This window comes from Budorcas taxicolor, chromosome 7 (genome assembly GCF_023091745.1).
Source record: "Budorcas taxicolor isolate Tak-1 chromosome 7, Takin1.1, whole genome shotgun sequence".
Taxonomy (NCBI): Eukaryota; Metazoa; Chordata; class Mammalia; order Artiodactyla; family Bovidae; genus Budorcas; species Budorcas taxicolor.
Window position 1 is genome coordinate 4,413,707 of NC_068916.1, and position 22,633 is coordinate 4,436,339.

A 22,633-nucleotide genomic window follows, 5' to 3' on the forward strand; every position below is an offset into this window, starting at 1 on the left:
AGTGCTTCCTCAGAGACTGGCCAGGGTATGGGGAGGATATAGATGAGGAGGGACGTTAAGCAAACTGGCTACAGCAAGCCCTCTTCAGTAGGCTGAGTGCCGGCTACCAGCTAGGCAGGCAACCGACCCCCAAGCTCACAGAAACACAAAGGCCCAGCAGGGCCAAAGGCTCGTGACTCCCAGGCCTGAGAGGGTTCATCCAGAAATGGGCCACTGATCACAAACCTGCACTTGTATGAACATCTCATAGCCTCAACCACCACCCTAAATGCCTGTCTGTGTCAATTCTCATACCCCGTGATCTTGTCACTTCATGCTATTTTGTCACTTGGAGGAATCTACACAATAACACTAAACAAGGAGTTTTGCTAAATTCATCCAGCAGAGAAAATAGGAAGGGAAGTCAAAGGTACAGGGAAAATGACACACCAAGGTGAGGTCTGGGGATGGCCTGACCCTGACATTGCTTCTGCTGCCCCAGGAAAAATTCCTGGGTCAGTGAGGGGCAGACAAGGCAGATAGAGGGTGATGCTAAGACAAGTTTCCTGGGAAACCACTGGCATCCAAGGGATGGAAGATGGATAAGAGAAATGAGAACAGGTTGACGAGATATACTAAGAGGCAGAGAAGAGATACAGCCTGAAAGACATGCCAGCAAGGGGCTGCACTGTCCCGGAACACCCCAAGGTTCTCATGTTTCTGCGGACAGACCCTGAGCCATAGTAGATATAGGTTTGTGCAACATACGCTGTTCAAGGACCTCAAGCAGAGGTGACAAGTCTGACCAGCCCACCATCCCCACCCAGCCACACTGAGCATTCCCTCCCCTTGACAGTCGCCTCAAATTTCACCTTAACTGCTGTGCCCTGCATGGGTGTGGGTCTGCGGGCCTGCGCGTGCATGACGGGTGGTACAGGTCTGCACAGCCCAAGCCTCCTGAAGATGACCACCAGAGCTCACGGAGACCTCAGAAAATCTGATGAAACTTGGGGCAACGAAAAGAACTTTATGGAGTCAGGATACACTTGGGTTAACTTACCCCCAATACAGATCTCTACAGTGAAAGGTTTACAGCCTGGAAACATGAACACCCAGAGGAAAAGGGAACACAAACACTCTTCTGCAGAGTACTGGCGTCAGCAACCCCAGGTGGGCACCTAGAGTTCACAGTCCACATATTCACCTAGGAGAAGACACGCAGGGCTGGGGGTGTCTTGAAGGACGACAAGGGGTCCAGAAGGAGGCAGATGGAGGAGCTGTTTCAGGCCTGGGATGGTTAACAGCTTCCTCTGCCTGCTGCCTGGGCAGGCAGCACTTCACTGCATAGGGAGAGAGGGAATGAGTGAGCGAGGTTCTATCCTACAAGCCAGATGACTGCAGAATCCAGCCCCACGAGACTCTCGTGTCTCTTCACCCACAATCAGCAGCCACTCGGAGCTGAGTCACCACTACTGCCAGAAGTAAAACGGCACCTCTCAGCTCAGAGGAGGGAAGGACAGACACTGCCAGCTCCAGGATCAGACTCAAGGACTGCAAAGAGCCCGGAATCCCCAGGTTTAGGCAAGGCTTCCGGGCAGAGAGTAAGGAGGACGTTCAGGATGAGGGCATGGCAACCACCACCGTCCCCCAGATCCCTGACTCTTCTGACCTCGTGGCCAGCTCCTACCTGTAGAGCCCAAGGACAGGGTAGGGGCCCAGCACTTCACTACTGCAATGCAAGCACCCCCTCTCTGCAAATGTGGGGGGAAGCGAGTCTCCTGGATTATCCATTCCTGAAACTCAGCCCCAAATGGAAGCCAAGCAGTGCTGGTCTGAAGGGTTCTCTCTGGATAAGCTACCCTCTTGCTAATTCTTGACTCTGCATCCCGCTGCCCTCCCCTGACCAGCAAGGCTGGGTGCCTACCTGGAGCAGCATATTGAGACCCAGGTTGCGGTGCCTCCTCTCCAGCTCCGACACAGCCTGCAGCAGAGACCTGAACCTCTCTGCTGGGTCCTCGTCCTCGTCCTCCAGGGACCCTTCTTCTTTTTCTGCTTCCTGTAGGAATCGCCCCTCCTCCTCGGCAAAGAAGGCCCGAAGCTTCTTGTAGTCAGTCAGAGCCTTCTTCCTTCGGTCCATTACATGTCCCTACAGGATGGGTGGGCAGGAGGAACACCCATGTCCTCAGGCTACCCTGAGACCCCACCCATCCACCACTGACCACCTCAAGGGAGGAGAGTTCCCTGACCACCTGACTGTACGGCGCTCAGCTGTGGTCCAAGGCCCTACCAAACAGGGTCAGGGTACACATCCATGTTTCCTTGCTCACGTGGACTCGAACCCCACCCCACTTGCCTTCCACACAGCAGCAGCGGACTCAGCCTGGCCATGCAGATCCCGAGCATCATTCAGATCTTTCTTCATGATCTCCACAGACCCCTTGTTCTCCTGGAGAAAGACGCTGGTTATGGAGTGTGTGGCCACTTCTGAAAGTCTGGGACCCACCTAAGCCCAGTCCAGAGGGACATCACACCACTAGAATCCCATCGGGCAGTCCAGAAGCCCCAGTTCATGATCTTAGCCCATCGGACACCTCAAAACTCTGCAGGCTGCAGAGGGGGTCTTAGTGACCCACTATGCTCTCTATAGTCAGAGAGAAACATTTGTGCTAAGAATCCAAACAGGGTAACTAGACAAGACTATTCATTTGGGAGGGATTGGGGGCAGGAGGAGAAGGGGACGACCGAGGATGAGATGGCTGGATGGCATCACTGACTCGATGGATGCAAGTCTAAGTGAACTCCGGATGTTGGTTATGGACAGGGAGGCCTGGCGTGCTGCGATTCATGGGGTTGCAAACAGTCGGACACGACTGAGCGACTGAACCGAACTGTTACTGTTTCTAGCAGAGGGACGGAGGGTGGCCCCTTTAGGGTGACCATGGGCACACACAGGGCCTGCCCAGCTCCGTGCACTGACTGGGTGGGTGGAAAAGTCCAACTCCAGTCCCCTGGCCACATGCTCTAACCCCAAGGAAGCCCTGGATGCAACATCCCACTGCTTAAGAAGACCGCAGCACCCAAGCCCTGGCGCAGGAACCCTCAAACAGGTTACTCTCTCCCCTCAGGTGCGCAGGGACCACACTGACTCTTTGCACTCCAGGGGCCTGGCTATCTTTATTCTCTCAGAAATAACGTTGTGCTCCCCCCGCCCTCCCAACAAACACACACACCAGCGGGTCCCTGGGATTACCAGACCTCAGCAGTGACCAGACTCCAATGGAAGGTTCTGACCCAAAGCCAAGTGCCAAATGTAAACAGCTGAAAGCAGTGGAGGAGGTTCCAGAACAGAGTGGATGAAGGGACTCAAGAGGGCTCAGAGCAGGTGAGAAGACCGAATGGGAGGGGTGCACAGGACCATAGAGGGGCCAATACCCTCAAGGCCACACCCCCACTCCAGTACTCTTGCCTGGGAAATTCCATGGACAAACGAGACTGGCAGGCAGTTCCTGGGGTCGCAGAGTCGGACACGGCTGAGCGACTACCACACCCACTGAGAGGGCTTTGCCCGTGGGGGTGGGGCTACCATAGTACGACGTCATGCCAGGGGGCAGGGCAGGGCAGTGACACAAAGGGGGCTGGGCGTGGAGGGGCCTCGGCAGGACTCTCTTTGCCAAGGGGGGTGGGGCAGGGCAGTTCAACCCTGGGAAAGTCACGCGCGTATGGGGGGGGGGAGGGCAGGGAGGTGGAGGGAGAGGAGGAGAAAGTGCCCCGTCCAGGCGTGGGAAAGGGGGAAAGGACACCTTCCAGATAGGGGAGTGCGGTGACCGCAACCTCTGGGGTTAGGGAACGGGGGAAATGGTCCCGGTCCTGGGATGGGTGAAAGGGTACTAGGCACCAGAGGAAGGAAAGGGGACAGGGCACTAACTGGGGTATGGGGAGGGCAGCCAGGACACCGTCCGGAAGATGGAGACTGGGGGCCAGGGCGCCATCCAGAGAATACGGAGGGGGAACAGGGCGCAGTCTGGTGATGAGAACAGGGACAGGGCACCCTCCGGGAAAGGGCACCTTGCCGCGCAGCGCCTTCCTCCAGCGGGGCTCCCACTCGGGTGGCTCGGGCCCCGCGGCCATGCGGCAAGCTGCGCACAGCGGGCCCCCGTCGGCGCGGCACAGCAGCTGCAGCGCCGCCTCGGAGGCCGGGCCGTCGCGCGTGGGCGCCGCAGCTGCTTCCTCGAGCGCCAGCAGGCGGCGGCTGAGCGGCGGGCGGCCGGGCTCCACGGCGCGCTGCCAGCAGTCGTCGGCGCACTCGGGACACGGAAAGGGCCCGTCTTCCTCAGCCCAGAATCGCACCACGCACGCCCGGCAAAAGCGATGGCCGCAGTCGGCGCGCACCGGGTCGCGGGGCGCGCTCTGGCACAGGGCGCAGGCGGCCTCGCCGGGGCCCGCGGGGAGCGCCAGGGCGGCAGCGGCGGGGCCCCAGAGGGCGCAGACAGGGATGCGAACAGGGGCGCACTGGTGGCTGGCAGAGCCGGGGACCCGGACGCACTAAGAGCGCTACCGGGGAGCCAGGGACAAGAATGCGTTGATAGAGATGGAGCGCAGGGACCGAAGACAGAAATGGCGACTGGAATGGCTGGGTGCCCGGCGCAAGGTCCTGGCAGGGGTGTTCTCCTGGCAAGGTCCCGGCAGCGGTGTACTCCACCCTCCCGGGTCCTGGCAGGGGCCGCGCCACTCTGCCTGGATCCTGGCGGCGGTGTACACTCACCCCGGCTCAGCTAGCAGAGATGTGCTTCGCTCCGACCCACGTCTTCGCACGCTGAAATCTTACAGGGATTGTCACTTCTCCCGTAAATGACTCGTGTGCGAAAAGGAAGCAGTCTCATTGGAAAACTCCGTTATAAAACGTTTTTTTTGTAAGCTGCTAGGACCTGAGCTGCAAGCGCCTCCTTGCAGCGCTATGCTAACGCGGGGCGGGGACTGGGCTGGAAAACTGCGGCGTGGGACCTCTTGCGTGCAACCCCTCGCGTCAAATCGTTCTGTACGCACCGAGCTGCGTGGGCTTTTGCTGTGTGCGCAGGTTAGACGTGGACTCTCAGGGGAATACGTCCTGTGAGGGCCATCCTGAAAGGAGAATCCAGGAACAGCCCGCGAAGGAATGATCTTCCAGGGACACGCAGATACTCACAAAGGCAAAGTTTGTTTCAAAGAGTAGAAGTATAGAGCTGCCAGCATAGTCACTGAGGGGGGAAAGCGTTCCCCCAAACCGCGGAAATCACGAATTTATATCTTTACTAATGTTGACCCACCTATTTGTTTTTGGTTGGTTAAAGATCCCAGTGTACATAATCCCTGTTCCAAAAGTCATCATGTCAGTTTGTCCATTTTTATGACCCTTTTTTCCTGATCTCCCAGTTCTTGAATTTTCTCATGATACTGAGTCTCCACCCTCTCACCTTTTCTCTTGCCCTCTCCCCTCCCCTTTTCTGGTGACCTCAGGCCATTGTCTGAGGACCGTGTTCTAAAGTTAATGGGCCACCTGGTGTTTTTCTCCTTGATCAGTTGCTGATTGTCCTGTCACAGGCTCTGATGTTTTACGACCTTCAGGTCAAGGGAGTTAGAGGCATCCCTTTAAATGTCCACAAACTGGAACAGCAAACACTTAGGCGAAAAATAAGGGGAGATTGGAATTCGATTTTTAAAAGAAGAAATGGAGTCTTTTTGTTTGTTTGTTTGTTTCCTTTTGACCCTAGGCTAAACTGACTGCCTCAGATTTTTCTACCTCAACCCCACCTTAGCAGCTTGAAACCCAGGCCTTTGGTCCACTGTTTGTCCCTGAGCCACAGGAATGGGGAATTCAGCGTCGAGAAAACTCATTAATGCAGACTGAAGACATCTGATGAGACCCAAAGCTACCAGTATCCTGGTCCATACCAGGAAATTTGTTAGCATTTCTTTAGAAAAGACAAAAAATGGTTTGGGGAGGAGCAGTCTAATAGGGTGAGGTTTTTTTGGATTTTTGTTTTTTGGTGGTTGTTTTTAAGCAAGCACGTGGTTTAAAACACGTAATCTTTAATTTTTAAAAAGCGAATCTTTCAGTCCATATCCGTGCAGTCTTGCTAGGTATTGCGTTTTGGTTTTGTGTGTGTTTTTTAAACCTGATGTTCACTTAACGAAAAACACATCATGTAAAAGTTAAGTTTTTATGCCTATAGCCAGAAAATGGGGCTTCCCAGGTGGCTCTAGTGGTAAAGAACCCGCCTGCCAATGCAGGAGACTTCAGAGATGCTGGTTTGATCCCTGGGTGGGGAAGATCCCCTGGAGGAGGACACAGCAACCCACTCGTTTTCTTTCCTGAAGACTTCCATGGAAGGAGAAGCCTGGGGGGCTAAGGCCCATAGGGTCGCAGAGTTGGACATGACTGAAGCAACTAAGCATGCAAGCATGCACACAGACGTAGCCAGGAAATTGTTGACTGAAGAAAATGCACAACCTAAAAGTTGAGAGTTACTGTTCTGTTCCGCAGACTTGTTCCAGGAAGAGAGCCTCTCAGAACCGAGGTATATAGGAGTTTTTGCAACAAAAATCAGATAGTTGGACTATCAAAATTTGCTGTTGATTAAAGAAAACCAGGCATCTTAAGTTAATAAATTTAGTGCTTTTTTTAATGTATGGGAAGATGTAGTCATCTAGGGTTATTGGAATGATTCCAATAGCTGTGAAAAGAAGAGAGGCGAAAAGCAAAGGAGAAAAGGAAAGATATAAGCATCTGAATGCAGAGTTCCAAAGAATAGCAAGAAGAGATAAGAAAGCCTTCTTCAGCAATCAATGCAAAGAAACAGAGGAAAAGAACAGAATGGGAAAGACTAGAGATCTCTTCAAGAAAATTAGAGATACCAAGGGAACATTTCATGCAAAGATGGGCTCGATAAAGGACAGAAATGGTCTGGACCTAACAGAAGCAGAAGATATTAAGAAGAGGTGGCAAGAATACACGGAAGAACTGTACAAAAAAGATCTTCACGACCCAGATAATCATGATGATGTGATCACTCATCTAGAGCCAGACATCTTGGAATGTGAAGTCAAGTGGGCCTTAGAAAGCATCACTACGAACAAAGCTAGTGGAGGTGATGGAATTCCAGTTGAGCTATTTCAAATCCTGAAAGATGATGCTGTGAAAGTGCTGCACTCAATATGCCAGCAAGTTTGGAAAACTCAGCAGTGGCCACAGGACTGGAAAAGGTCAGTTTTCATTCCAATCCCAAAGAAAAGCAATCCCAAAGAATGCTCAAACTACCGCACAATTGCATTCATCTCACATGCTAGTAAAGTAATGCTCAAAATTCTCCAAGCCAGGCTTCAGCAATACGTGAACCGTGAACTCCCTGATGTTCAAGCTGGTTTTAGAAAAGGCAGAGGAACCAGAGATCAAATTGCCAACATCCACTGGATCATCGAAAAAGCAAGAGAGTTCCAGAAAAACATCTATTTCTGCTTTATTGACTATGCCAAAGCCTTTGACTGTGTGGATCACCATAAACTGTGGAAAATTCTAAAAGAGATGGGAATACCAGACCACCTAACCTGCCTCTTGCGAAATCTGTATGCAGGTCAGGAAGCAACAGTTAGAACTGGACATGGAACAACAGACTGGTAAATCCAAAGTGCAGAATGTTTCATCAGTTTTCCTGTCTTGAATTCCCCTCAGGACACACTGTCAGTGGGCAACTGCAGTGGGTTGCAACTTACCCCTTTCCATATCAGGATAATGAGTGACCCTCTTTATTCTCTTTGTGTACATTGGCATAGACTTGAAAATGCACTAAATGGGCAGTCAGAAGTGTGGCTAGTAAACTGAGGTTAGTTCTGTGGAGTGATGGTCAGAAGGAGAAAAGCACTTGAAGAAGAGCTTAGCTGATTTGTTGGGTAAACTAGGAACATAATGGAGAGAAAAGTGGAAAGAAAAGAAATCAATGAGCAAAATCCATAATAATCTTGTGAGTGTGAAAAATAATCAGGCACAGTCATTAAAGGAAAACAGCCAAACTAGGAAACTGCCAGCCAAAATATACAGAGTTCATAAAGTTCGAACAGAAAATTTCAGTGGAAAAATACCACTGGAATTTGTCAGTTCACAAAAATATAAATAAAAGCAAATGCTGAATAGGAAAATTATACACTCTACCCAGTTACTAAGAAATAAAAGTATAAATTGAGATTTTTTTTTTTTCCACTATTAATTTGGGAGACCTTGTTAGTGAACCAGACTTGGCTCCACTTATCCGTCTCACAGCAAAGCCAAGCTTTTGTGTGGTGAAGGGAAGGGCTTTCACCCAAGCAAGCCCCAAGCAAGAGGGGCTTCCCTAGTAGCTCAGCTGGTAAAGAATCCACCTGTTTTTTGAATGTTGAGTGTTAAGCCAGCTTTTTCACTCTCCTCTTTCACTTTCATCAAGAGGCTCTTTAGTTCCTCTTCCCTTTCTGCCATAAGGGTGGTGTCATCTGCATATCTGAGGTTATTGATATTTCTCCTGGCAGTCTTGATTCCACCTTGTGCTTCATCCAGCCCAGCACTTCACATGATGTACTCCGCATATAAGTTAAATAAGCAGGGTGAGAATATACATCCTTGACGTACTCCTTTCCCAATTTGGAACCAATCTTTCCTTTCAAGTTCTAGTCTAGCTGTTGCTTCCTGACCTGCATACAGATTTCTCAGGAGATCTGGTATTCCCATCTCTTCAAGAATTTTCCACAGTTTGTTGTGATCCACACAGAAATAACTACATGTCAAGATGTGTGTGACCCAATAAGCCATACTTAAAGGAAATGTTTCCTTAAACTTATTTATGGGTGTGGGGATAGAGGGGAAGAACTAACCATGAGAGGAACCAACCATTTGTTATGAGTTGAATTGAGTCCAGCAAAATAGATAAAAGCAGTGTTGAAGTTTGCTAACCTGAAACAAGCGTGAATTTATTTGGGATCAACAGAGAATTGCAACTTGGGGTCTGCAACCATGGCGAGCCACATTCGTATTTCCACACGGCAAAGGAAGGAAAAGAAAGCTGGGAGGACTCCAGTAAACAAAGAGTCCATATCTTCATTGGCTGAGGCCTTGCCAAAAGAGAGGAGCATTCTTCTTCCTATTGGACTCTATCATTGCAGCACAGGATAGCGCCCCCTTCTGGTCTCCAAACTACTTAGGAAACCCAGCAGGACTCTGCAAGGCCTTCCCTGCAGAGAGACTCGCTTCCACCTAGTTCCAAACAACAAGCTCAGGCAGAGAAGTGAGAAAATGCAGAAACAAAGGAAAACAGTCAAACAAGACAAACTAGTTTAGCTATAAAACAAAGTCAAGAACCTTTAGTTCCTTCCCAAGACCAGGTTGTCTATGCTTCTGAGCCACTGACTATAGATCAGAGGTTTCCATACCCTCGTCCTCAGTTCCATCAATTTGCCAGAGTGCCTCACAGAACACAGAACACATCACCAGTTTATTATAAAAGCATGTAACCTGGAAACAACCAAGTGAAAGAGTTGCATAGGGCAAGATATGGGGAAAGGTGCAGAGCTTTCATGCTCTCTCTGGGCATAACACTCTCTGAATCTGTAGGTGTTCACTGACCTGAAATCTCTCCAAACCCTATCCTTTTGAGCTTTTATGGAAGCTTCATTACATAGCCATGATTGATTAAATCACTGGCCACCTATAATGGGTTCAACCTCTAGCCCCTCTCCCCTCCCAGAAGGTCAGGGTGGCATTAAAATTTCTAACCCTGTCTCTCTAAGTTGGTTCCCCTGGGGACTGCTCCCATCCTCAAAGACTTTCCAAAAGTCACCTTACTAACAGAGTCTGGTGTCATCAACAGAGGTTTGTTTCTAATATCGAGACACTTTTATGATTCTCGTCACTTAGGCAATTCCAAGAGTTTTTGGAGCTCTGTGCCAGGAATAGGGAGGAAGACTAAATATATATTTATTATATATCACAATATCACATCTTCAAAATATTTCCAGCACTTCATTAGACTTTCTTTAAAAGTGCACTGGAAAGCAGGCAAGCAAGAAAAATGGGCAGAGGGAAGATATTTGGGAATATACATATTTACACATTTGTATATACATATATATATGCTGCTACTGCTGCTAAGTCACTTCAGTCGTGTCCGACTGCATGCGACCCCATAGACAGAAGCCCACCAGGCTCCCCCGTTCCTGGGATTCTCCAGGCAAGAACACGAGTGGGTTGCCATTTCCTTCTCCAATGCATGAAAGTGAAAAGTGGAAGGGAAGTCGCTCAGTCCTGTCCGACTCTTAGCGACCCCATGGACTGCAGCCCACCAGGCTCCTCCATCCATGGGATTTTCCAGGCAAGAGTACTGGAGTGGGGTGCCATTGCCTTCTCTGACATATATATATATATGTATGTATATATACATATATATGTAAACAAGAGGTGGTGCTTACTCAAATCGATGATAGTAATGAGCCCTGAGCTGTGAAGTATCATTAGCAAGTCAATCATTGTATCAACAGCAGAATATAAATAACTGAATATTGTACTATACACTTAAAATCTATTAAGAGTTTTTTTCATGTGTTTTTTACCAAAATAAATAAAATTTCAAATTTCTTCCTGGATTTTTAAAATTACTCAAACCTCTTCTTCCTTAACTAAAATAAGTCAAATGAATGACTACTGTCTTATCCCACAGAGCTCTTAAATCTAGAATAAAAAATAAATGGGTCAGTCTGCATCAGCTCAAGTAAATACTAGTATAATACTTTAATAAAGTGGCACAAGTAAATTTTCTAGGAAATGAAATCCATTTCATCTTGATGTGTCAGGACCAAAAGTGACAAAAGTGATTGGAACCATAGGACTGAAAACGGAGGCGGCATATTCCTTGGCTCCTCATCTCAGCCCACTTGGATTGTTATACCACCATAGACTGGGTAGATTAAAAGCAACAGATATTTATTTTTCGTAATTCTGGAGGCGGGTAGGACTTACTTGGTGTTCCAGCATAGGACTCTGGGAAGAACGCTGGACCAGAACCTAAGGCTGTTAGTACCAAAGGGAGGCGAGCCTGGGGTCTCGGCTTACCTCGGAGGAGTCTCCGGGGGAGACCAGGTGGTGAGCTCTTTGCCCTGTCCAGACCCGTGAGTGACGATTTCCAAACCCAACCCATCATGGCACTCGGCTCCCCGCTCCCTTCACCCCTCCCGCCCCTGCCAGCTCTTCTCTTCCTAAAGGTGTGGGGGGAACTCAGTGGCTCCCAAACTTCTGGACCCCACCCCCTTGCCAAGACAACGAAAGAAAAACCAAGGGCACTCAGAAAAGCCCAAGTCGCTTGACAACGCAGGTGGCAAGGAACAGCTGTGGCGTTGCCAGCCTCTCCGTCTCAGGACGGCTCCCCGCGGAGGCGCCTCGAGCGGTGAGGGCCGGTGATCCGCAGAGTCGCTCCAGGCTGGCCTGGCGCTGGGATCCAGCGCGAAGGGGCTTCCTGGACACACAGAGTAGCGCGCGGAAGGGCAGCCGGGCTCGGAGTCTGCAGCAGTGCAACGAGGCGGGATAGAGGGGCCCGCGGACAAAGGACTGCAAGGGAGCTGCAGAGTGGAGCTCGATGGCGCAGGAGTGCCGCAGTGCCAGGACGCAAGCGGATGGCAAGCGGCACAGGTTGCGTAAAGGCGCAGGTCGGGTGGAGGGTTGGGGCCGGGTGGGGGGACTTTCCCTGCAGCGTCTGCTCCGCAGTACAGTCGGGCGACTGCGGGGCCGGGAACCAAGGGAGCGCCGCCTCCGGTATTTCCCCTAAAAGGGCCCATGTGGATTGGTTCAAACTCAGTTTCGTTCTCCCCTCACGACAAAGGCTTCCTTGGTGGCTCAGCTGGTAAAGAATCCGCCCGCAATGCGGGAGACCTGGGCTGATGCCTCTGTTGGGAAGATCCCCTGGAGAAGGGAAAGACTAGCCACTCGAGTATTCTGGCCTAGAGAATTCCATGGAGTGTATAATCCATGGGGTCGCAAAGAGTCAGTCTCGACTGAGCGACTTTCACTTTCACTCACCACAAACCTATTGGCTAAGGCGCCTCTTGGAGCTTTCCAATGCTTTCCCTTATTCCACCACTTCTGCCGCGGCCTTCAATGTAGTGTCTGAGTCTGGAATTTCTGGTATTTTACGCACATTTGTGCCTTAATGTTTTCACCAGTATCTTTGGATATTATCCCGATTTCCTGACGCGCTGGTAACACAGGAATGCTGCTGCTTTGGGGAGGGAGGGGGTTGGGTGAAGAGGGCTTTGGACAAAACCACCAAGGTGAGGCTGGGTGTCCACTGGGGTATGCCAAGGGTGAGGCTGTCTGCCCACCCATCCCCCAGTCACCTTTCGTTAACCTGCACTCCGCCCATCTCCCAGAACCCTTCCTAAACCCTTCAGCCCCCAACTTTCCTTGGTGAAAAACCCATCACTCCCATCCCTTCGCCCGCTGGGCTGCTCCTGGCCTCCTCCCGACACCTCTCCCCTTGAAGCCCCCAACACCCCGCTCTACAGCCCTCCTCGCCCACCTCCAGCTCTCCCTTCCCAGGTCCAGACTACGTCTCCCGAAAATACCAAAAATATATCAATAACATATAGAAAATTATTGCCATAAAATCTCAAGTCTTGTGTTTCCTGTATTTCCTCAATACTGCTGGGAGCTGCTGGATTCAGTTTCAGCACAGCTTACGATCTTGAAATTAATGTAGTTAGATAGGAGATAGGAGAAAAATACGGTGTATACATGCGCGAGGGGGTGGCGTTTCCCTGGAAGAACAATCTGACGTCCTTGTGTCCTGGCTTTGCACGGGTTGCCACGGTTGCGGGAGCCACCTTCAGTTGCAGTGGGCGGGCTTCCCATTGCGGCGGGCCTCCCTTGTTGCAGAGCACAGGCTCTGAGGCACAGGGATGTCAGCAGTGTGGTGCGTGGGCGGAACGGCTGAGGCTTGTGAGTTCAGTAGTTGTGGTTCCCTGGCTCTAGATCACGGCTCAATAGTTGTGGCACGTGGGCTTTGTTGCTCCTGGCATGTGGGATCCTTCCAGATCAGGGGTCACACCATGCCTCCTGCATTGGCAAGCAGGCTCTTTACCACTGAGTCACTAGGGAAACCCTCTTTCTTTCCTTCCTTCCTTATTTCTGGAAAACCTCACGCCTGCACTATAGGGTTCCATCGGTCAATACAAAATATTGCTCTTGATCCTGAGGCCTGTCCTTTGTCCATTTGGGCTGCTATGACAGAATACCACAAACTGGGGAGCTTAAACAACAGAGTACAGCACTCATAATTCTGGAAGCTGGGAATAGAGAGATCAGGGTGCCAGTGTGGGTGGGTTCTGGTGAGGACCTCCTTCTAGACTGCAGATGGCTGCCCTCTTTCTGTGTACTGACCTAGAACAGAGAAAGAAGAAGAGATGATTTTCTCTGCCAGATGCCTGGGATAAATTCTTTTGCTACTGAAAGTGTTCTGGACATATCATCCCCGACTATGCTGCACTTGTCATATTGATTATTTGGGACTGAGATCACTCAAGAAACAGCAAACACTGTGAGAAACTTTCTCTGAACTCCCCCTAACTGCCTAAAAACAGTTCCTTCAAAATGAATACTGTCATCAATTCCCTCCCAAGAGTTTCATCAGCAAAGGAAGACTGATTCATCACAAGAAAGGAGACTAGATGTTAATGCCACACCCAGACAGACTGTCACAAACTATCATACCTCCTGTCTAGTCTCCTAAGGGCCTGTCATCTTTCCTAACATCATTTACTCTCCTCTATGAGGACTACTTCTCCCCTTCTCCTACTAAGATGGTATATAAGCTCTCAAATCTCATTGCTTTTGGGGCTATTCATTTTTTCCCCTGCAATAATAATTCACTTTTTCCATGCACATAGTATTTTAAAATGAGTAAATTTGCATAACTTTTCCCCTGTTATTCTGCCTGTTGTCAGTTTATTCATAAACCTACCTACTGAACCCAAGAGGGTGGAAGGAAAGTTTTTTCTCTGTAACATTACAAACGTTATTAACAGCTTCAATAACGACCACCAATGAGTCTTAACTGAGACAGAAAGACCTGCTCCGAACAGTGAGTTTTAAGAATAAAAGCTAGCTTTCATTCTGAGAAATCTATACCAACTAGATCTACAAGCGAAACAAAAGAGATTTTTGTTTGAGTGTACCGCCGGTGCAAGATCAAGCTTCAGACCTCTTCCAAGGGTGAGACCAACCATTTGTATACATTGGTCATTAAGTCTCTGGTATAAAAAAAATAATGGTTACAGAAACAGTTTGAATAAGTGATCCAGAAGCAAGCATTTGTCTATTTTATAAATGTGTCTTGTATTCAAAACTATTTTTAAAAATTTGAATTGGATTGGGAATGTGGAATTGAGTGAAATTTCATCTGCAGTTCTTTCAGCTTTCTACTGCAGTAGAAATTTTAAGATAGCTGACTGGTGTTTTTTCCCTGGAAATTTAAACACAGGGCAATGCATTTTAATATTTTTTCCCTACATATATGGATTATTTCCTCTTCAATATGATACATATGTATATGTATATATGTATATAATATGTATTATTTCCTCTTCAAAATGAAATTCCACATCCAAAGCCAAAACAACCTAGGTGTGGTTAGTGCAAAGCTTGGTACCGCTGACCTAATTTCCAGGGCTAGTTATCTCATCAGCTGTTTCACTTAACAAGTGTTTTTTTTCTGCCTTTTGCTGTCTCATCTGCAAAATGGAATTAATAATAGTGCATATGTGGAAAGGATGTTATGAGCATTAAACTGAATTAAGTATTCATTAAGTGGATTCCCTGGTGGCTCAGACAGTAAAGAATTTGCCTGCAATGTGGGAGACACAGGAGATGCAGGTTCCATCCGTAGGTTGGAAGACCCCCTGGAGAAGGCAACGGCTACCCACTCCAGTACTCTTGCCTGGAGAAATCCATGGACAGAGGAGCGTGGTGGGCTATAGTCCATGGGGTTGCAAAGAGTCGGACACGACTGAGCAACACTTTCATTTTCACTACCACTTGATAACAATGAGCTCTCTAGAAATGTTTAAGTAAACTATAGATTTTTTAAATAAACAGATAAAATAGTTAATACTGAGCACATTCAAAGCAGCTCAGCTCACAGACTTGCAGGTAGGGGACACTGCCTCAGCTCACAGACTTATTCATTCAACAAACACTGGTTGCATCTCCCCTATGTGCCAAGCTCTATGTTCCACCTTAGAGATTTAAAAGTGAAGGACACATCTCTTGCCCTGGAGTTTACAGCTTAGTCCATGTTCTAGTGGACAGGAGAAAGGCTTATGCTCCATATTTACGTGATGTAGTTCCCTTGGCACAGAGGGAGCTCAGCTGAGGCATGCATCCCTGGCTGTGGCTGGATCTCTTCTGAGAACAGGGTGAAATGGAACCAACAGGACTTGAGCACTAAATATATGACCATATCCTGCCATCTGCCTGACACACATTCACTCACAGGAATCCCATTAAGTAGGCATCCATAGCCTCACTTCACAGATGAGGAAGCAGAGGACAGAGATGGCAAATTACTAGCCCCAGATAGGGAGCTAAGCACAGGCCATCTGAAGAGTGGCTCCCCGGCATCTCTCCTCCACTTTCTTCATACCCAAACTTTCTAAGACAAATAATACCCCTTTTGGGTTTCTTCAAACTCATATCTTGAAAGCACCTTGCTAACCGCTCTGAACTCAGTGAGCCACTCTGTCTTTTGCGGGTGCTGTTGTTTCCCCGTCTGTTTGGATAATGCACTGGATGGCTCAAGTTGCCACGTAAATGACCTCCACACCAGCGCTGGAAAACTGTGATGTGCATAGGAATCTGCTTGAAATGCAGATTCAGGCTCAATACATCTCAGGTGGGGCCCAAGCATGTGCGTTTCTGACGGGGTTCCCCAGGCATTATGTGACACAACTGAGAAATGTGAATTCATAAGCCCTTGTTTCTATCTTGGGAGTCAATAGGAGAGTTTAATCTTCTGTATATAGGAATTAATTTAATAGGGAGTCAACTTAGGGACTGATGACTTCAATTAAAAATAAGATAGGCCCCAAATGGAGTCTCTTATGCTAAGCCCCATATCACCAAATCAAGACTTAATTACAGTTTCGGCTTTCCTAAAAATAGAATCTTACACCAGCAATTCCAATCAGGAATTGCCTGATCAACACCAGTTAGGTAATCTGCCTCATTAGAGCCCTGCCATCTCCTGAAGAGAAGTAACCTTAGAGTAACCAAGCTGCTTTTTTGCCTAGTATATCTTCCTTGCTCCTGCTTCTTTCTGGCTGTAGAAGTCTTTCATTTTGTACAGCCCCTTTCTAACAGCTAGATTGGATGCTACCCAATTTGAATCATTTCTGCTCATATAAACTCTTTAAAATTTTAATATATCTCAATTTACCCTTTAATGGTTCCAAAACCTCCATTCTGTTGGGTAAGTACAGGACAATAAAAGTATCTAACCTTTGGGGTTATTAGACTACACGAGGTGATACATATACACTTAGCATATAGCTGTCGCTTCAAAAGGGGTTGTTTAGTCAGTATTAATAATAACAATATAAAGGACAGTTTCCTTTGAAACCCATTCATTTCCTTCCTCCAGTTAAAAATCTGCCTTGTTGCATCCTATGTAAGTACCTTAGTTTGTTTTCAGTACTGTTTTCTGTACTTCAAATGCGAAAGAACCGTTCGCATTTACTCTTGAATTCTGAAAGGAATTCTCTTCGGCCTTCGGGGGTAAAAAAATGATAGGAAACAAATGACTGGAATGGTGGTTGGAAGCTGCCATTTCCCTCTGCTAAATAAGCACAAGCTCACTGTCTCAAGAAATGTCCCCTTTGTGCTTGTCTCCTATCCAGGAAAATCGGAGACGCGGGATTAAAGCGCGTTTTTATTACCTTCTTCATGTTTTTGTCCGATACAGACATGGTAACTAAACAAATACCCAGCTCCAGTTACAACAAAGGGTTTGAACAGAAACCCGCATCCTGACTCGGGAGGCCCGGCTAGCTGCAGCTCATCGGGGGGCGAACTGTCGGACACACTCAGCGACTGAACTGAACTGAACTGAACTGAACCAAACCTGACTCCACTCATGGCCTTCGGATTGGTTGACCTATTGTCCAATAGGAAAGAAAAACTGGCATCTACTATTTACATAAATTCTCTGTAACCTGGCCGAGCGGGACCGACCGTCCAATCAGATTCTAGGGAGTTGGAGGCCTCATTTGAATATGGAGATAATAAATAGTCATCCCCGCCGCCCGCCGCAAGGCTGGTTCCGCCTGTCTTCCGTTCCAGAGGCGCCGCCCAAGAACCGCTCCGAGACCGCTGTCTGGGAGGCTTAGGATAAGCCAAAGAATTAGTGCTGCCACAAGCAGAGCTAAGATATCTACGTGTATAAGGTACTCCCCAGCACAGGTATCTCTCCCATGCCCGTGGATAACTTTGAACTCGGTGGTCAAGGGCACCTTTGAGCTCATGCTTCAGCGAGGCCTCGGCGCACTACAATTGCTCTTACGAACATGTAAGGTGAGGCACAGAAAGTGCACATCTGCACGGCTGCCCCATGCGCAGTGTGTCATGCCCGCAAATACCGAGACTGTTAAGGTCGCGAGCTCCAAATAGGTGGGCCGCAGTGCTCTGAACTTCAGAGGCTCCGTTCACAGCCACCTCAGTGCTCAAAAAAAGAGCCTGCCTCCTGGTGTGGGTGTGAAATGCTGTTCAGTTAGGATTATGGAGGAGATGGGAGTGCGCTCCTGAAATAAAGCTAAGTTTTAAAGTGGTATATTCACCAAAGAGACTTGCTGTGTTAGCCTCAGCCCCAGTCAGAAGCCTGAGAGGGCGCAGCCCTGCCGCTTGAGTTCTTGAACCCGGTCCAGGTCCTTCTGTCTGCAAGTGGCAAGTGCCTTGCAGGTGAGGGGGTCACCTCCGACAAGGCTTAGTGCCAACCTCCCTCTCTAACCACACTCCTTCGTGGGTCACGCCGGGGTGTGCTGGACATGACACTTGGTGAGGCTCTGAGTGTTGAAGCGCAGACCAGGCTGTGACTTTTGGGGGCGTCCTTCCGGCCTTTGCCACGGCAAAGCGCTTGAGTTTCTTTCCTCAAGCATTTAAGCAGCATTGAGTTTGAGCAGCTTCTTGTAAGTCCTAGTACTAAGTCTGTTCCTGTTTAAAATATCAAAAGTGCGGGAGCACAGGTAGTGGTCTAGACCCTCAAGACTCAGCTAAAATCCCTCGAACTACGTTGGTTATTTATCCGAAAAACATGTATGCCTTTTTGACATACGCTTCATAAACGGTTTGAGTTGGGTTTTTTTTTTTCCCCCTCCCCGGTTTTATTGAGGTATAATTAACATATATCATTGTATAAGTTAAAAGAAACTGGAAGTTGTACCTTTCGACTGCTTTCATCCAATTCCCCATCCCCTCCCCACCCCTGCCTCTGGTAACCACAAATCTGATCTCTTTTTCTATGAGTTTGCTTGTTTTTGAAGTGTAAAATACCTACAACACTATGTTAATTCCTGATACACAACATAGTGATTCCATATTTCTAAAGATTTTAAAATTATCACCATGATAATCTAGTTGTCATCTGTCAGCATACAAAAATATTATATAATTATTGTGTGTGCTCAGTGGTTCAGTTGAGTTCGACTCTTCGCAACCCCATGGACTGTAGCCCGCCGGGTTCCTTTATCCATAAGGATTCCCCAGGCAAGTACCCTGGAGTGGGTCCCATGCCTTCCTCCAAGCGATCTTCTCAAACCAGGGATTGAACCCAGGTCTCCCACATTGCAGGCAGATTCTTTACCGTTTGAGCCACCAGGGAAGGCCATATAATTGTTGACTGACTGTATTTCCCATGCTGTACCTTTCATATCTGCGACTCATTTATCTGTGACTCATCTTTTCAGGTGCCTATTGGCCATCTGTATATCTTCTTTGGAAAAACATCTATTCAGATCCTCTGCCCGTTTTTTACAATTGGGTTGTTCTATATTGTTTGGGGGTTTTATGTTGAGTCATATGAGTTTTGTATACATTGGATATTAATTCCTTGTAGACATATCATTTACAAACATCTTCTCCCATTCAGTAAGCAATCTTTACATTTTGTTGTTGATAGTTTCCTTCACTATTCAAACATATTTTAGTTTCAGATAGTCTCATTTATTTTTTCTTTTCTCGCCCTTGCTTGAGGAGACATATCCTATGGGAGAAGAACCCTGCATTGGCAGGCTATTCTTTACCACTGAGCCACCATATTCCTTTCACAGCTAATAAGATTAGGGACAGCTGTGATGTGCTTTCAGGCACACGGCCCCCTAGTTACAGCCTCATTCCCTATTATTTTGACGATGTTAACTAGTTTTTATTCCAAGCCATCAGTGATATTGGCCTCTAATTTTCTGTTGCTGTGATATCTTTGTCTAGTTTTAATGTCAGGGTGATGCTGGTCTCAGATCTGAGTTCAGAAGCATTTCTTACTCTGCAAATTTTTGGAATCATTTGAGATGGATAGGTGTTAACTCTTCTCTAAATGTTTGGTAGAATTCACCTGTGAACCTGTTTGGTCAAGGATTATTATTACCCAGTTTCAATCCTGGTGTTAGTTTATATTTTCTATTTCTACCTGGCTCAGTCTTGGAAGATTGTACATTTCTAGAAATTTGTCCATTTCTTCTAGGTTTTTAATTTTATTGGTGTATAATTACTCATAGTAATCTCAGGACCGTTTATAATTCTGTGATGTCTATTGTAACTTCTTTATGCTCCTTTGAAGAGGCTTTTCAATAAAACAAATGTAGTACTTTTTTAAAAACCTCAGTAAATTGTATGCAAAATAAATGTTGCCTGTATGACACATTTAATAACAATTAAGGCATGCAAAGCCTTACGGGCCCATGCTGTTCTCAATCTAAAAAATATCTCATAGTGCTGGTGATTCCCAAACCATGAAAAACACCTTCACAGAACAACCCAATCTCCAAGAGCCAAAATGCTATGTGAGATTTGGATTCACAGCTGTGTTCCCTCAGGTGGACAATGGTCATCTGATCCCTCCTTCAGGAACTTGACACACATCATTTCCAGTGACTGCTACCCTTTAATCAATATTTAACCTCTTGCACAGTAAATTCTATTTTGCATTTGTAATTTCTTATTAAAGAGAGTTTTTCCTCCTCCAAAATATTTACTTCATAATAACAAATTTGACTTCAAATTTCTAGATGAAAAAGGGAGTCACCTAGATGCATTTCAGATTGTGTACATGCAAAATTCCTCCAGTTCCTTTCAGATCCTTAATTTTAAGCATTTACCTTTGTTATTTCAGAGAATTTGAAATTGTTATTCTCTGGAGAATGACTCCATCGTGCTGAGTCCCATTTTCCTCACCTCTGTGTATTCTCAAGTATTTGGTTAACTGCTCTAGTTTAACTTTCCACTTAGTGTAAGAGACCATATATTTCTCTGTTGTAACAATATGATAAACATAGTTTCTATATACATTTTTTCCCCAATTTTCTTAATCATAGACTCTCTGTAGCAGAGATTCCATATGCCTTGCCTCTTCCTTAACAGATTCTCCTCCTAGGAGAGGGCCAAATCAGGTGCATTCTGCACCCAGGGCTGTGTGCAGCCTCCACTGGACTATTCAGCAAATAGGGGCAGCCTTTTTAACTTCAAGCTAATTCTCTGTGCTAGTATAAAAAGTACTAAGAAATTAATTGGTGTTTTGTATTATTCACAGAAAGCTGTGAACTATATATGAAATTATTGTAAAATGTTCATTTTACTTCTTAATTTTACTTTTGATACTAAACATTGCGGTTGCCACTCCTATCACAGTTTCTGCTTTAGACAATTTCCATTTGTTAGACCTACCTATGGTTTAAGCTTATTAATCATGTGGATCTGTGAAACTAGTTTCATATGACTGTAAGTTTTCATTAAGATATTGACTCCCAATCTAATTTGGTAGGAGGCTGAGGGCTTGGACCCAGTCCGCAGGCCCCTATTTCAAAGTGAAGAACTGAATTTTTTAAAATTAATTTAATTGGAGGCTAATTACTTTACAATATTGTAGTGGTTTTGCCATACACTGACATGAACCAGCCACGGATGTACATGTGTTCCCCATCCTGAACCCCCTCTCACCTCCCTCCCCAACCCATCCCTCTGGGTCCTCCCAGTGCACCAGCCCTGAGCACTCTGTCTCATGCATCGAACTTGGACTGGCGATCTAATTCACATATGATAATATACGTTTCAATGCTATTCTCTCAAATCATCCCACCTTCGTCCTCTCCAAAAGACTGTTCTATACATCTGTGTCTATTTTGCTGTCTCGAATACAGGGTTATCATTACCATCTTCCTAAATTCCATATATATGCATTTGTATACTGTATTGGTGTTTTTCTTTCTGGCTTACTTCACTCTGTATAATTAATAGGCTCCAGTTTCATCCATCTCATTAGAACTGATTAAAATGTATTTGAAGAACTGAATTTTGTAGGTTTTTTTTTTTTTTAAGAGTTTAACCGATAAGATTTTAATTTTATTGTTCAATTCTTTTTGGCAGGGTACTTTTAACACTAAAACTACCCCAAAACTGGAAATTATAGATTTCTTACGAACAGCACAGGGCAGCCCTGTATTTTATCAGCAAAAGTCACTCAAGGAAAAAATACAAAGTGTGAGGCAAGACCAATGCTTTAAAGCATAAAAGATTCTGCAATATACTGAGAAGAGGCTATACCAGAAGAGAGGCTTAAAGAGCTGGCTATTTCATTCATAACTGATATTTTCTGAAAATCTACTAAAAGTCCACTTTCAGCAACTGAAATAATACAAACTGGGTACTTCCTATAAGTGTACCTGGTTGATCCTCTGAATACATTTCACTAGGAAGCACTATAATGAATGATAGAGTGTGAGAGGAAAATCACATATAACAGTTTGTGAACAACCCAGATGTTATGAAGCTTCCTCAATGTTAATTTTAAAAAGCTGAATTCATTCAAGCAAATCATTTTCTGAAATTAAACCAGAGAATTTTGCTAGTGTTCTTTCATCAGAATGTTAGCATTTCCATTTTCATATGTAAAACATTGGAAAAAATGTGAACTGTAACAAAACTAAACTGGTAATTACTTTTGATTGCTACTAACAACCTAGCATGGCATCAATACAATTTAAATGGATAGAAAGGTTTGCATATTGTGGCAAACACCATGAACTGAGTATACTCAAAAGCCATTCGTATCTCCTTTCTCTCTTGCCTTTCTTTCTTGTAGAGGCCAGAAAGAAAAAAAGTACTTGATTTCAAATACCTGCAGTTAGGGACGGACATTAGACATGGTTCTGGCCAGGGAGGGCCGTCCTTTCCAAATAAAAAGTAAAGATTTGCTAAGAGAAAGCACCTTGGCCTCTTTCTCTTTTTTCTTCCCTGAATGTGGAAACAGGCCATATTACCTAAAATTCCCACACATATTTCTCTTAATCGAGGACATTTTGATTTGGCCAGTACTCCCATAAATATGTCAGAAGCATTAAATTCTTGGAGAAA

At 46.4% G+C, this 22,633-nt stretch overlaps 1 protein-coding gene across 1 annotated transcript; it reads right to left on the reverse strand.

Moving 5' to 3' along the window:
- Positions 1 to 989: 989 nt before the first annotated feature.
- On the reverse strand, positions 990 to 16,983 carry RNF187 (ring finger protein 187). Its single transcript, XM_052642614.1, has 6 exons — positions 16,954 to 16,983; positions 11,369 to 11,788; positions 4,045 to 4,521; positions 2,333 to 2,425; positions 1,904 to 2,125; positions 990 to 1,319 (listed from the first exon to the last, which is right to left on the reverse strand). The coding sequence occupies exons 1-6, from the start codon at positions 16,981 to 16,983 to the stop codon at positions 1,317 to 1,319; spliced, it is 1,245 nt and encodes a 414-aa protein (XP_052498574.1). The 3' UTR covers positions 990 to 1,316.
- Positions 16,984 to 22,633: the final 5,650 nt, after the last annotated feature.

Bases quoted from the DNA above. Each gene is read 5' to 3' on its own strand.
- RNF187 (XM_052642614.1), bottom strand. From the start codon at position 16,983: ATGTCTGTATCGGACAAAAACATGAAGAAG. The intron at 11,789-16,953 runs GTAATAAAAACG...GGGCCCTTTTAG, and splicing joins CGGACAAAAACATGAAGAAG to GGGAAATACCGGAGGCGGCG. The intron at 2,126-2,332 runs GCAAGTGGGGTG...CCCATCCTGTAG, and splicing joins CCGCTGCTGCTGTGTGGAAG to GGACATGTAATGGACCGAAG.